The sequence below is a fragment of the Rhamphochromis longiceps genome, unplaced genomic scaffold, assembly GCF_057381845.1.
Source record: "Rhamphochromis longiceps isolate RC_006_pf unplaced genomic scaffold, R_longiceps_female_GT1.1 unmapped_scaffold_4, whole genome shotgun sequence".
In the NCBI taxonomy this organism is placed as follows: Eukaryota; Metazoa; Chordata; class Actinopteri; order Cichliformes; family Cichlidae; genus Rhamphochromis; species Rhamphochromis longiceps.
The window spans coordinates 1,970,342-1,986,611 of record NW_028187224.1 but is presented as its reverse complement, the minus strand read 5'-3'; the positions used below and the strand labels follow the sequence as shown (position 1 = coordinate 1,986,611).

Here is a 16,270-nt window from a genome sequence, read left to right as displayed (position 1 = left end):
TATTATTATTATTGATTGCTTATATTTGAACAATTGTGAAACCTCACTGTGGATGTAAGAGTGAAATTATGTGGATATCTTGAATCCACTTTATTGTGTAATATTTTATGTGAGTATTTGACGGAAGACGAGCAACATCTGTTGTGGAAGCTAACGGGGTTCCTTTAGAATAAACAAACATAGGATTTATTATCACTGAATAATTCTGTATAAATCTATACAAATTATAGAAATATGTAATAGGAAACAACAAAATAATCTAAATTATAAAATAATGTGTGTGTGTGTGTGTGTGTGTGTGTGTGTGTGTGTGCATGATTTTAGTGTTTGAACAGTCATGAATTATCTTTAACAGCAGGTTGGATGTAATGTGTTAGAACTACCAGCAGGTGGGGATAAGAGACCTTTAAGGTGTTTGGTGCCACGCTCCACCTTCAGGTTTAAAACTAGTGTTAATGGAGTTTGAAGGTTGAGTTTGTTCCACGACTGCATTTCACTCACTGCCTCTGTTTGTATCTCTGTCACTGCAGGACCAACATGGAGCCAGAAGTCAGCGCTCTCAGGAGGCCGACAAACCTCACAGAAGAAAGGGAGAGAAAAAACACACCTGTGACGAGTGTGGGAAGGGTTTTACTGTGAGGGCTTCACTAAAACGGCATCAGGTCATCCACACTGGAGAGAGACCGTTCAGCTGTGACTTGTGTGGAAAGTCTTTTTCCAGGAAGGGTTACCTAAAAACACACCAACTCATCCACAGTGGAGTTAAAGCGTACAGCTGTGATCAGTGTGGCAGAGCTTTTACTCACAGTAGCCACTTACAGAGGCATCTAGTTACCCACTCTGGAATTAAGGCATACAGCTGTGACGAGTGTGGAAAGTCTTTTTCCTTGAAGGGTCACCTAAAAGAACACCAACTCATCCACAGTGGAGTTAAAGCGTACAGCTGTGATCAGTGTGGCAGAGCTTTTACTCGCAGTAGAAGCTTACAGAGTCATCTAGTTACCCACTCTGAAATTAAGCCATACAGCTGTGACGAGTGTGGGAAGGGTTTTACTGTGAGGGCTAAACTAAAACGGCATCAGGTCATCCACACTGGAGAGAGACCGTTCAGCTGTGACGAGTGTGGAAAGTCTTTTTCCTTGAAGGGTCACCTAAAAGAACACCAACTCGTCCACAGTGGAGTTAAAGCGTACAGCTGTGATCAGTGTGGCAGAGCTTTTACTCGCAGTAGCCACTTACAGAAGCATCTAGTTACCCACTCTGGAATTAAGCCATACAGCTGTGACGACTGTGGGAAGGGTTTTACTGTGACGGCTTCACTAAAACAGCATCAGGTCATCCACACTGGAGAGAGACCGTTCAGCTGTGACTTGTGTGGAAAGTCTTTTTCCTTCAAGCGTTCCCTAAAAGAACACCAACTCATCCACAGTGGAGTTAAAGCGTACAGCTGTGATCAGTGTGGCAGAGCTTTTACTCAAAGTAGCCACTTACAGAGTCATCTAGTTACCCACTCTGGAATTAAGGCATACAGCTGTGACATCTGTGGAAAAACCTTCAGCCAGAGAGGGTACCGAAATACACACCTACGCATTCACACCAGACATGATGTGTACTGCTGTGAACAGTGTGGCAAATACTTTACAACAGACGCACACTTACAACGACACATGTTTACCCACACTGAGGAGAGACCTTATCAATGTGACCTGTGTGAGAAGACTTTTAAAACTCCACATCACCTGAGACGACACCAACAGATCCACACCAGAAAGAGACTCTACAAGTGCAGCTACTGTGAGGTATGTATTTATATTGTTATCTTGTCATTTTAGCCTGACTGTTTGGAACAACTCTGCTCATTAAACTGTGTTAGCATGTTAGCAATTCTACTGCATGGAAAAGCAGCTCTGAGTGATTATTCAGATTTTCCTTTCAGTTATGATTTTAGTATTACTGTAGTATTATGGTGGTAGTATTGTAGTTATTGCAGCCCAGTAAACTGAGTGTGTTAACTGAAACAGTCAAATGTAGTTGGACGTCTGCAGAGATGCTCTTTATTTCAGGCGACGTTCAGGATACAAATGTTGAAGGACTGACTTACACTTTGTGTCTTTGTTTAGAAGCAGAGCGACACAGATGGATCCAGTTCTCAACCCTGTCATCACTGTGGTGGTGGGAAAGACTTTCATTGTGACCTCTGTGGAAAAACTTTCAGTCAGCAAAAGACCCTAAAACTACATCAACGTAGACACACTGGAGACAAACTGAAATACTGCAAAGAATGTGGGAGAAGCTTCACCACATCAAGTGATTTAAAACAACATGAACTGATTCACAGTGGGGTTAAAAAGCACCTCTGTGATCAGTGTGGGTCATCCTTCACCACTGCAGGTCAGCTTAAATCACACAAACGAGTCCACACAGGAGAGAAACCACACAAGTGCAGACACTGTGAGAGAAGCTTCTCACGGTCAGGTAGTCGTAACATTCATGAACGTACACACATGGAAGGAAACTACAGCTGTGAGCAGTGTGACAAGAGCTTCAGGAATCTCAGTTCATACTCTGCACACAAACGATCCCACGTTACTAATAAACTGTTTCACTGTTACCAATGTGCCCAAACATTCACCTCATTGTCTGCTCTGTGCAAACATCAGCGCGATCACTCAGGGCTGAAATCACTCCCATCACTGGATCACAGTGAATCTGAAGACACAGAAAGATCCTCTGGTTTCTGTGTCAGACTCAAAAAGCTTGAGATCAGGCTCCACAGAGTTCAGATAGAATCTCCTGTAAAAATCTGATGAGGCAGCTGTGAATCAAACTCTTCCCCTAGTTCCATTTTAAGCTTTCAAAACTGTCCTACTGTAGTGTTCATGTCAAGTGGTTAGCTTTCTTTTCATCAGTTGGTTGAAAACTCTGTTTCCTATTATAAAGTTTTTGTTTTAATGTATTTTGATGCACATAAATGTTTTCTTGTTCAGGTTCTTTATGTTATTGAATCTTGCAAATGTTAAATAAAAAATTCAAATGTAAAATATCTTCACTGATGGTACAAATAAACTGTCCTTTCAGCTTTAGCTCCTAATTTATTCATTATTTATGGATGTAGCACAGCAGCCGTCTCTTGATTAACACATGGAGGGCTCGGGATCTGATGGTGTCGTCTCCCTAATTTGCCCACTCAGTAAATCTCACTCATGGCCAAGAAATTGAAATAAACCTTGTTTCCCTGCTGGATACTGATCCACTGTAACTCTGCTCCTCCTTCCTGTTTAGGATTTCTGTGGCTGAAGTAAAATTCCCTCCATCCATCACTTATCCCAGCTAACCCAAAGTGAAATAAAGTTTTGCTGGTCTTAAAAAAGCATTACAATAATGGGCATTACCAATGCAAACTGAATGATACAGAAGATGAAAGAAGAGACTTTGATCAGTTAATAAAGCTCATGATCTGGATTCATTGTGGCTGCTACACAGATACTTCTGGGTCACTTCTCTCAGTTAGGAACCTTCCTCACCAAACTGACTGTTGGACCACACCCCTGGTTTCATGAGAAATAGTTTCAGCCATGATTTCTCTTCCTGTATTTCAGAGTAAAGACTGAAGTGACAAATGGAAGCATGTTTAAAAACACAATGTGAGAGAGACGTTGAGGTCCTTAGAAGTTACCCTGGGTTTTTCTGTCACCCTGCTAGATGTTACACACCTTGTTATTGGACTGATTTCTACTGCTGGACTACTCCTGCGGAGAGTAACAATACTCTTACTAATTAGCTCCCTTTCACACCTTTGGGGATATTTATTTTTGTGTTTGCAGCGCTGTGAGCCAGAACAGCGAGAGAAAAATCTGCAACAGCGACGAGCCGAATGCTTACGTGAATCGCAGCAGCTGCACATGTGCTACGCTGAATTAGAGGATATCTTTGCTCTGGATTTCTATTTCTACTTTTTCATTTCTATATGATTCTTCTTGCATCTAAACAAAGATGATTCAATTTGCTAAATGTTGATGGCTCTTCGTGCTCAGGTGTAAATGAGATGTAATGTTTGCTCTTGGTTTGGTTCTCCTGTACAGAACCTTGCAGTACAACAGAAACCTAAAAACATTATTTGTAGTTGTTATTCTTAGTTGTTCTGCTGCCTAAATACCACAGGGTCTGATTATGAAGTTATTGAGCTGCACATACTTTACGACCTGCTTAAGTTCGAGGTCACAGCGTCTGTAGAGCAGCTGGAACATAATGAAGTCTACAAGGTTAAAGTTTTCTCTTCAGTTATTGTTCTTTCTGCTGCTTGGTTTGATGGATCTGAGAGCTTTTGTTTTTATTATTGTTATTATAATTATCATTAATATTTTACTCTCTAGAAGCTTTAAAATAGTGTTTGTGTTTGAAAAAATTGATTTAAGAATTGAACAGAAACATCTGTCCTTCTGAAAATCGCCCAAAGGCACGGAGACAAAGTCAAAGGATGCAACCTGTAACTTTCTCTTCCTTCATGTCAGGACCATCATCCATGATTTATATAAAATGCATATAGCAACAGTAGCACTTTAGTTTGGACTTTATGATTTCTGTAACTGGAAAATATTATTTTGTTTAAAGACAGAAGTGACCGCATAGTTGCAACATCAAAGGGAAATATTAATTAATTAGCATCAAGTATATTTGTTGCTTAAGCGTTTGCACTATAACTTAAGTAGGATTATAACTTTTAAGGAAGGAAAGATTTTAGATATTTAGTTCACTGTTTCAGTTATTTTATATGAAATTAAAACATTTACGTTGGTCAAATATGATGCTCTACATCAAATAAAAGTTTGAAAATAAATGATGTATTTTTAAATGCTGCAACAAATGTTCACAAAAAGTAACTATAATTAAAACCAGTTAAACAAAATCAAATGTTTGAATCATGCTTAACCAAATGCCAGGCTGGAGAGCTGAACCTAAAGTATACGTAGAAAGATTTCAACATCTGAGCAGTTTTTAATGTTTTTATCACATATAAATGTCACAGCAGTGGGTCCTGGCCCAATGCTTTGTGTTTTTGCTTTTCTTTGACTCTTGTTTTTCTTGGTTTTTGTTCTTCTTATTTATCAGGCTCTCAGTAATCTTAGTTCTCCCTCCCTCAGTGTTCATTTCAGCCTGTGTTTAGTTTCTGTTCCCGTGTCCCACGTTTCATCGTTTCATGTCGAGTCAGCCCTGTCTCTCTGTTTCCTGTGTCTCCCCAGTCAGCCCCGCCTCCCTCGGGCACTCATGTGTGATACAGAGTAATAAACCTGACTACATTTGCTGCACTCTCTTTATTACCTGTTACTTTAAAATTCATACACTAATTATGTCTGCCCATCTCTCTAATGTGAAGGTCAAAGGTCAACATCCCAGTGACATAAGAATAATCCCAAAGGGGCAAAGGCAGCGGTTAATTTAGCACATTTAGCATTAAGGGTACAGCAAGGATATACTTTTACTTATTGTGGCAGGGGTGTGGTCTCTGGCCTGCTGCAGTGGAGGCTGGTGGCGGGACGTTGGACGGCACAGGTGAAGGTGATGGAGCTCATGACTCTCCCCTTTATAGTGACGGAGGAGACTGGCGTGGGGGAAGCGTGTAGTGGAGGAAGCCGAGGAGAGAGCTGGTTTCTGGCTACAAAGACGGCGTCAAACCAGAAAAGATTGCTCGTGGTCAAATAATGTGTAATAATAATGAAATAAATAGGCCATTGGGAAAAACGGGATTTTGAAATAAAGACTGACTTTGAAAAAAGGACATTTTGGATTAAAAATGGCTGGGAATAAATAAAATGCCTCAGGAATAATCTCTGTTATTGTGAAAAATAATGATCATGAAATAATATTTCACAATAATAAGTAAATTTATATAGCAGAATGCAATATATTTCACAATAATGAGCTTTTTTTCAAAATGTGTTCAATTATTTCACAATATCATTCTCACATTACATATCTGTGTCTTATTTATTCACATAGTTATTTATTTCATCATGACTTATTTATTTATTTAATTTTGAACACTTTGGAGTTCCATATGGTTGTAGTGGGCTTGTAATGTAAATGTGGTCTGATTAAATGTGACATTAATGCTGACGCTGCATCAAACCCTGATAAAACAGTTCTATTAGTGGGTCTGTGTGATCAGCATCAGTGGGTGAAGCTGAGGCCTTGACTAGTAGAACGTCATGTTGGTGTTTAACAACACATGAGCCAACATCAGACTCCGAGCGCTACGATGCTAAAGATCAGAAGATCCAGTGTGACATCATCGTTACCTGGCAACAGCAGCCCTCATCTGACTTTATTGGAGGATATTTACACCAGCAACACGGTTTAGTTTGATATGACGGATTAACAACATGCGCTGTGATATCCAGTTCATCTGTAACAGATACTGGATCTAATCAGTCAGCAGATATTTGATCAGCTTATTTATAATTATACTAGAAACAAACACAACTGTGTTGGTGATTCATGCAAACTTGCATATCAGCCTTTGAAGGTTTTGTAGTATTGAGAACAAAGAGGTTGTGTTAGGGCTGAAAAGCCCGACTTGTTCTCCTCTGCAGGTCATCAAATGCACCACAGAAGTTTGTATTTGCACAGCCTGTATATGTTTGCTGGCTTTATTATTCTCTGTTCAAAGACAGTAAATGTGGAAAATGTCTCATGTAGTATCAGCTTCATTTAAAATGACTGCAAACATTTAGAGAACATGTGCTGCTGTTTGTCCTACATTTCAACACTGAATGAACCCTGAAAACATGATGGCAGCTGGCAGGTTGGAGTTCACATGAAATATCGGCTGTATGAAGACTGGAAATATAGATGATACAAACATGCAGCCAAACATTTGTGGACATGAATAAACTATCTGATCCAAAAAGCAGGAAGTGACACAGCTAGAAAGTGTGTAACAGCTGAAGTCAAATGTAATGCAGAGTTGAATCTGCACTTGGATCCATCTATGAAAGGTCCACATGTAGGGATCACATGAGTCCTGATGTTTGTCAGTCAGCTTGATAACTCCATCTACTGTGGCTACATATACTGGGCTGGTAGCTCCACAGTGTTGGAAAGAAACTATTAAATGTGCAAAGTTTAAAATCAGAGGCTCTTCTAACACAGGAGCCATGTTGAGTTTAGATCACAGCCGACCACCGGAAATGGCTGAAATGAAATGGAATGAAGCCCATTGACAGCCAGCAGGTCTAAACAGGAACGCACCCATTTGTATGTGTGGCAATGATGTGGCTGCGGCTGACACAGGATTGGTTCAAACTAAACATCAGACACATTTCACAGAGTTCACAAATAAACTCGCGTTTTTATTTTTGAAGATGATCATAAAGTAGAATTTATGGTCCAGTAGAAACAGCAGGAGGTTTGAGCCCTTCTGATGGCAAGGCAAGGCAAGTTTATTTGTATAGCACAATTCAACAACAAGGTGATTCAAAGTGCTTTACAGAGACATTAGAAACAAAAACAAATAAAAAGCATGATTTAAAATTGATTAAAACAAGCAAACAAACTAACTAACTAATTAACAAACAAACAAACAAAACAGTATATAAAATCAAAACAGATCAGAACAGTAGATAAAATCAGTAGTTAAATGTAAGTTTTGAAATTTAAGCTTAAAAGTGTGGATTTGGTGCTTTATTCAAATGCAGCTGAGAACAGGTGAGTCTTCAACCTGGATTTAAATAAACTGAGTGTTTCAGCTGATCTGAGGCTTTCTGGGAGTTTGTTCCAGATATAAGTAGCATAAAAGCTGAATGCAGCTTCTCCGTGTCTGGTTCTGACTCTGGGAACTGATAAAAGACCGGATTCAGATGACCTGAGGGATCTGGAAGGTTCATACTGGGTCAGGAGGTCACTGATGTATTTTGGTCCTAAACCATTCAGAGCTTTATAGACCAGCATCAGAACTTTAAAGTCTATCCTCTGACGGACAGGCAGCCAGTGTAAGGACCTCAGAGCTGGACTGATGTGGTCCACTTTTTTGGTCTTAGTGAGGACTCGAGCAGCAGAGTTCTGAATGAGCTGTACTTGTCTGACTGATGTTTTAGGTAGACCTGTAAAGATGCTGTTACAGTAGTCAAGCCTACTAAAGATGAATGCATGGACTAGTTTTTCCAGGTCCTGTTGAGACATCAGATCTTTTATCCTTGAAATATTCTTGAGGCGATAGTAAGCTGACTTTGTTATTGTCTTAATGTGTTTTTCTAAGTTTAGGTCTGCATCCATCACTACACCCAAATTTCTCGCCTGGTTTGTGGTTTTTAGATGTATAGATTGAAGTTCTCTGGTGACCTGTAATCGTTTTTCTTTGGCGCAAAGACTATTACCTCAGTTTTGTTTTTGTTTAGCTGGAGAAAATTGTACGGGGCCTTGGTCTCCTGATGACATTGTGATATATATTTGTGTGTCATCTGCATAGCTATGACAGTTTATTTTGTTGTTCTTTATAATCTGTGCCAGTGGGAGCATGTAAATGTTAAACAGAAAGGGTCCCCAGATGGAACCTTGGGGAACTCCACATGTGATACTTGTCTGCTCAGATGTGAAGTTACCTATTGATACAAAGTATTTCCTGTTTTCTAAGTATGTTTTGAACCAGTTTAGTACAGTTCCTGAAAGACCTGTCCAGTTCTCCAGTCGTTTGAGTAATATGTTGTGGTCAACTGTATCAAATGCTGCACTGAGATCCAGTAAAACTAAAACTGACATTTTTCCACTGTCTGTATTCAGACATATGTCATTAAACAGCAGAAACAGGATTTGGAGGAAGATGTTAATAGATTAGAAAGAATTGTACACTGTGAATCAATGCAAGTCTTTCTATATAGACAGATCTGTAATAATCCCTCAGGCAGGTTCCTCTGGGACAGTCACAGATAGAGACACCAATTCTGACATCCTTTGAAAGCCTGACTTTGAATTTTCATCACTCGTCATGCACACAGATGTTAATTCTACATATTCCTGGTACTGAACTCTAAATCAATATGAAGAAAATGCTCCTGCTAATCTGCATCTATGTTGATATCAAATCCTTTTCCAGCACATGGATAAATCTCTATAAATCTTTCAGTCTGATCAGAATGGGCTCAGTGTTGTTATTGCAGCTCCCTGATGTTTGAAAAGCTAAATGTCCATTTTAAAGTGCTCGTGTGTAGGATTGTGTTTTCTTCCTTTGTGCAGTTCTTACAGTAAACATGTTTGAATGTTTCCTGTTCCCCTGATGCTTCTTCCTGTTGGATAAAATTGGTTTGAATAACATGTTCTTATAGGTTTTAATGAACTTCAAACTGGGATCGACTTACAAAACTGTCTCATTTTATTGGAACGATCCACATTTGCATCCATTCACGGTACATTTGACATCTGAACACGTTTGTACACATGATGAAAGGACAGATGGTGTTTGTGTGTCCTTCTTAAACTTAGTGTGGATGTTTCATCATGTAGAACTACTTAGAACAAAGTCTTTGGAACATTTGGAGAACACGTTTAGGAAAGTAACATCCTGGTAGAACATTTTCTTAAAGCAAAGCAGAGCTGCAACATGACTGTGAGGATTCAGAAGAATAAAGTCAGAATACTTTATTATTATGAAGACTAAAGTGCACCTTGATGCTGCCAATGAACACACATGTTCTTTGTGAAAGCATGTGTGAGCACAGCTGACATGCACCACACTGACCCCACTCGCCCCATTTCTTCATCCACTTCTTGCTCTTGTGCTTGAAATGAGACGCAGCAAAAGTCGGAGGCTCTAAAATCCACAAGAAGGGGGCTCGTTAGATCAGGATACTGGATGTGATCCATAGAAAACATGGATAATACACCACTTTATTTGAAGCATCTGTAGCACTGCCTCAGTTCTGGATGTTTCCACAGACTCCTCTGTGCACCTAAAGCAAAGGTCAGCGGCACATGTAGTTGGGACAATTCTTCAGTTGCACAAACTACACAATGATTTTCCTCCAATGACGACTTTTCACTTGCAGAAATGGTCCTGTGTGATTTCCAGGCTGTGATATAAAAACTAGTTCCTAATGGCAGCGACTCACTCAGTAAACATGTGTTTCCTTCACCAACCTCACACACAGATCCAATAAGATCAGGAAGTGGGCAGTATAGTACAATATGTGTTATTCTGTGCTGCACTGCCCAAACTAAAGATCTGCTGAAGTGTTGGAAATGATCCAGATGTTTATTTTGGACGATACAGCAGAAGATCAGACATGAAAGTGGAGATAACACAGAAGACCTGCAGCAAAGGTCAGAGGTCAGACTGGGCCCTGGATTCAACAATGAGCCAATGATCATCAAGCAGTGAGTAAAGCAGAGCCCTGACGTTCTGACATTCATCACACAGTCAGAACAAATGTCTGCTGATGACTTCATCTCATGAAACGACTGATAGATGTCAGTTCATTGATCAGCTGAGCTGCTGATCTTCATCGTCACAGAAACATTCAGCTTGTTTCAATCAGTAAATAACTCCCACTACTCCCAGTTTGAACTGTTCCCACTCAAAATGCTGTGAGAACAATGATCATTGTAGAACTTCACAAACATCACGTGTTGTTTCCCACATGTAAGATCAGCAAACACACAGAAACTTCCTGTTGCCACACACGGCCTCTAAAATCTCTTCCACGCTTTCTGTCTGAAGTCCACTCTCTGTGTCGGATCCACAGGAAACAACAAGATCTTATTAACATGGTTTTCAATGTGTCTCCTTCCAAAAAGTCCAACCAATGAACAAATGTGTGTATTTGTGGAGGCCGAACAAAAGCATGACACATTTCTCTGTTTCTATAAACTGGAGTCAAACACAAACATGAAGAGTTTCACTGACAGACTCCAAAATGCCCCCACAGTGGATCAAAGGGAAATCCTACAGTGTGGCCAGAGACTCTTAATGGCTCCAACATCAACACATCCACAATGTTGGATCCAGTTCTGCCTCACAGAGTTACTAAGACACACCCTCTGCCAGCATCACAACAGCTCCACCTGCTTCACCTGCCTCCTCAGCATCTGTACACCTGAAGAGAAAAGAAAGGCTCCAACAGCTCAAATCTACAAAGGATTCATGAAGTTTCATCCAACAATAACATGTTTGCCTTCCACAGTGTGCTGTTAGACACCACTGTACCTCTGCCATTTCAAAAAGAGCAGCTTGGGAACATTTTGGCTCCAAACACTTTGTGTTTAAGTTCTTTGTTTTCTTTGTGAAGCCGACAACATCTGGAGCTTTGTGACTCATAGAAACATCATTTTGTTCTTTAGATGACAGCAGATTGGGACTGAATAATCAATCACTATCAAACCAATAAAGACAAACATGCTGATTTTACAGGAACTTTGTTGGAGAAGCTGCAAAGACATGAAACTGGTGGAGATCCCAAACCAGTTGATAGTGCTGGTTATTCCAAATAAAGCTGTTTCCCTTTGAGATGAAATGACTTTGTGTCCTGATATATAATAAAGATGTTGTTGTTTTTGAGCCCCTGTATTAAAAGTAGTTTAAAGTCAGCTTGAGTTTGATGTCTTTATGTCAAAGCTGCTCATGATGTTGAGCTGCTGATGGAATAAAAACAATATAAAAGCATGTAGTCCAGACTTAAATGCAGCCTGTTGTTAGCTGAGGTCCACACACAGTGTTTGACAGTGTAAAGTGTGTGAAAGGGCTGCTGGTGGAGCTCACTAGGATGAGCAGGTGACCACGAGGTGGAGAGCAGCTGGCCTGGCTTTGACCCGGGCCACGCCCCCTTTCTCTCTGCTTTGCTGTCACTTATCTTCACTGCTCTGTCCAATAAAGCTGAAAAAGGCCCCGAATCAAAGAAATCTGCTGCAGCCTCTGAAATGTCTTCTGTTTCCTTCCCGACGGCTTTTTCACCGTCAGCCCATCAGACAGTCCAGCAGCATTTATGATGATGTCATGATGTTGAAGAGGCTGCTACGGTGGCCTCCCATGACCCCCAGCCTCATCACAGCTGAGATGCAGACATTTGAAAACATTCAGCAGACAACTGAATAACAGTCCAACACAACAGTCTGTGTGCAGACACACACTGACCTTTCATATAGTCAAACACAGCTGGTTGAGTCATTTCTCTGTGAGTCTAAAGTGAATCTAGTATTTGAAAGTCCACTTCCTGTATTTGTTGTTGAAGACTTCTTCAGCTTCTTCTCAAGGACATCAGCTGCTTGTTTGGCAGCAGAGGCAGTTAAGAAGCTTCCTGAAAAACACTGAACAGTGAGTTCACTGTGGCATATGACAGATTCAGCTTTCTGTGTGCAAATGTGTCTGTGTCGACCTTTCAAATGCTGTTGAATCCAAAACATCAGCGGCTCCTCGGCTGCTCACTTCATGCACTTCTGTCTGTGTGACAGTCCAATGACATCACAGCTGTTTCCAGCCCCAGTGTCTCAGGACTGGACACCTTTAAACATGTCGAGGATCAAACAGCGTCCAGCTAAACACACATGAAACTATCAGAGCTGACAATCATTCCAATAACATCTAATGGTTCATGTATGTAGACACAGGACTACAAGGAAATGGCTCTCAGCATCTGGCTGTGGGAACACATGAGTCCCTGTTTGTGTTCAGATTGTGTGCATGTTTTAGACGTGTGTCACATGTAGAAACACAACAATCCCACAATGACACACAGATGTGTTTGACACAGCTGTGCAGCTGTAAGTTGTTTCTAATGATTCATTGAAGCTCTTCTAACATTCTGGAGACGATCAGTACATGAATCTGTTCAACACGACAACAATTTGACTTCAGTGTGAACGTTTGCATTAAATAACCTTCTTCATCCAGCTGACAGCATCTTCATCCTATGATGTGAACAGTTCCTCCTGTTGATGACAAACCTCTGACAGGATCTGCTTGAGGAGCTTTTTCATGTGCAGCTCTCTGAGCTCAGGGCTGAGCTGCTGTTTCATCTTTAAGAGCTGCTGCCTCCTCGCCGGACTTGTTCTCCTCTTCTTCTCCTAATGACACCATTTCTGCTTCATATTAAATTCAATAAAGATGCTGACATGTATCTGTAGCAACAACATCATTGAATCTAGAACAACTGGAGCCAAACCAGTGGCTCTGCTGGGATCACTGGTGAGCCAACACTTCCTTGTTGATGCAGATTTCAGGGCTTCCTTTTGCTCCTCCGTTATAACTGTTCTCTCTTCTCAACACATGATGACACAAAGGAATCAGCAGTGACAAAGATGATGCTGAAGAGAAGCACACACTTCACACATATAACAGAGCAGTGCAGTTACACACACCTCTGCTCGACATCAGGCCTCAAACAAAGACACAAAACACTAACTTGACTCTAAACAGAAGAAACGAGCAGCTGTTTCTGTTCTGTGCTTATTTATATTTGACACACATGCTTCTCTTTGTGCAAACACACATCGCACTATAAGGGTAACCTCGCACACAATGATTGGACAGCACAGTGATGATGCTGGGAGATCCTATACGCAGCAACACTGAGAACTTTAAACAATGATGGAAAGTGTTATAAATGACTTGTTGGCCTCTGATCTGTCACAAACAGCTGAAACGTGTCTCTCATGAGTCACATGAAGGTTTTTGACAGAAAGGACAAAAAGTAGCTGCAGTCAGTTTGTGTCATTTTTATATTTATTCATCTGGGAGAAAAATCTGAGGGACATTAAAATGTGTTTTCAACAGAGACAAGAACATGAATATAACAGAACAGGTAAATGAACATGTTTCAAGTAAACAGCTGGACTGATCAGGTCCAAACACAGAGTGATAAACTTGTCAAACAGCTGTCATATCTTTATATAGAAGCTCTTTATAAATGCTGCTCACTGCAGTCTGTTTACTAATAATGTCAAAGTGTTAGAAACACAGAAACATCAGAATGGTCTTTGTTCACAGAAACCTGTCTGGGATCCTTTGTTGTTCTTTTGATGCAGAGTTACATTATAAATATAAAGAGTTATTTCAGAGTCTCATCAGTTTTCCTGCATGTCTTTATTTAACACATCAGCAGGGCTGAAGCTCTCATGTTAAACACACACTGATCTATGGACACGTTCATGTGTTTCTAACAGAACCAGGCTGTTATCAGCCTGCACTAACATTATGTCACACACACTGAATGTAACAGTGACAGTTTACATCATCACACAATCAGCTGTGATTGTTTCACTGTCATCAAACGAGTCAACAGGAAGTAGAATCAATAGAAACCAATCATTTCCTGACAGCATGTCTGATGGAAATAAGTGCAGATTATGTATGAAGTCTAACTGCACACAGTAACTGTGTTACAATAAGGACTTAACAGCGCCCTCTGCTGGAGTGTTTCAGTACTGCGTTAACTAGAATACACCACCTCCTCCTCACACCACCTGCTACAGCTCTACTCTTCTATGACTACAGTCATCCACAGCACTGATGTGAGGTCACATGGTTCATATGTAAGGAGCACAGCTGACCTCAGGTCAGTTTAATGACTGTGAGCAGCAGCTGTGTTATTGTCACTGTGACAGGGAGACACTCTCAGACACAGCGCTCATGTCAGCTTGTTCTCATGCAGGAGGATCAGGAGCTCCATGTTTGTCTTTCTGTTTGAATCATGATGTGTTTGTGCCATCAGAGTCTGTCATGAGTACTCAGGGTTTCACAGCAGCTCTTCTGGATGCTGACGAGGACTCCAACCTCATGTTTCACCTCTCTGAGCTTCTGATGTCTGTGAACACTCGTGTTTCTTCTCTGGGCTCATCTGGACAAAAACACCTTTCTGTGTTTGGCTGCAGCCTCATTCTGACTGACAGGAAGTGTGTTATCCATGAGCTGCACTTCTGTGAGGAAGTTTCCTGCTGTGTTTCCTGTCTGTGGACAAACACGGGTGTTCCAGCTGAGGACTTGGTTCCTTCCACCTGTCCATACAGGACATCACGCTGTCTGCAGCTCTGTAAATGCAGCTCCAGGTCCTTCCACGTGCTGCTCTGTATTTGTGCAGTTTGTAGTGTGTCCTGGGAAACGTAGCACACATGGTGTTCTTCTGCTGTTTCCTCCTTTCACTGAGTGTGAAACACTGACGCTGTGCTGTTGTTCACAGAGGGGAGCTGATTCTAGCTGCAGCTGGACTCTGTCATCTAACTGAATGTGTTGGTGCTGATCACGGGGCTCTGAGGGGGGAGCAGCAGGAGGACTCTGGATGCTGACGTCAGTGTATCTGTGGAAGCTCCCACAGCGTGTCTGTCATTCAATATTGTGCTGTATATTGTATCTATGCAAAGATGAACAGACTGTGTGTTCACTGGTCTCTGTGCTGCAGCTCTGATGTCATCATCACTCCCTCCTCCACCCTCAGCAGTCCCAGCATGCTGCTGTGGTGCACCCCACCCTCACTCTACACCTGAGCCACAGACCACACCCTCCACCTCAATATACACCACAGTTTTCTCTGCTGTGGAAATGAGATCAGGAGGAAATCATCATTATTATTATTTAATAAACGCTCACATTAATGTGGGCTTATTTGTTTCATATTAGAAACATTAGTTGAGTGTTTTTAGTATAAAATGGTCAAAGTCCCTCTTTTTGCTCCTCCCCTCACCTGTGGATGGGCGGTGCTGTTACCGTGGTGACAGCTTGGATGTGTTTCAGTCCTGCCTGGTTATCACTGCAGGAATCTTTCACATTTATTACAGGTAATAACTCTGATTTTTCTGTGTATTATGAACCAAATGTATCCTGATACACACAGAGATGGATGAGCAGAGGTTTTTTTTGCAATTTATGTAGTTACTATGGACTTAATGCATACATATTATTAAAATTAGGGCTATAACAGTTGTATTGATGTATAGCAACTTGAAATGCTCCCACAAATGGCTCCACAGCATGTAAAAATATAACAAAAGCTCTGGCGGACTTGGTTCTGTGGTCAGTCTTAAAGGGTGAAGTTAAACTCTGTAATCTTCACTGTGTCACAGAGTTCAGTGAGTCCCGTTATTCACAGTATCAATCAGATCATCAGAGAACAGCTGATCAGCAATCAGTGGTGCCAACAGCGCCTCCTGTGGTGAGAGGATGCAATAATGCAATGTAGCATTTTTCCACTCAACACTTGCAGTCATGGAAACTGTCTGTTGGATCTGTGTGACGTTGCTTTCTTGGTTAGAGTTCCTCACAAATGTCCAGATGATTCTTCTAATGAGGCGTCGA

At 41.0% G+C, this 16,270-nt stretch overlaps 2 protein-coding genes across 4 annotated transcripts in view; one reads left to right on the top strand and one right to left on the bottom strand.

Moving 5' to 3' along the window:
* LOC146640649 (uncharacterized) overlaps positions 1-16,270 on the top strand; it is a 108,495-nt gene that overhangs the window by 21,853 nt on the left and 70,372 nt on the right. For 2 of the 3 annotated variants that reach the window (XM_085399950.1, XM_085399949.1), the window contains 2 exons: positions 531-1,799; positions 2,121-3,382. In XM_085399950.1, coding sequence (XP_085256076.1) covers positions 531-1,799; positions 2,121-2,807 — 1,956 coding nt within the window. In that variant the 3' untranslated portion in view covers positions 2,808-3,382. Of the gene's footprint in view, positions 1-530; positions 1,800-2,120; positions 3,383-16,270 lie in introns of those variants that run through there. The other variant, XM_085399951.1, reaches the window with a different exon arrangement.
* Positions 16,066-16,270, bottom strand: part of LOC146640647 (uncharacterized) — a 126,267-nt gene continuing 126,062 nt past the window's right edge. Inside the window, exon 13 of the mRNA XM_085399917.1 lies at positions 16,066-16,270. This exon is cut by the window's right edge and continues 1,244 nt beyond it. The gene's annotated coding sequence lies outside the window, so the exon portion shown is untranslated.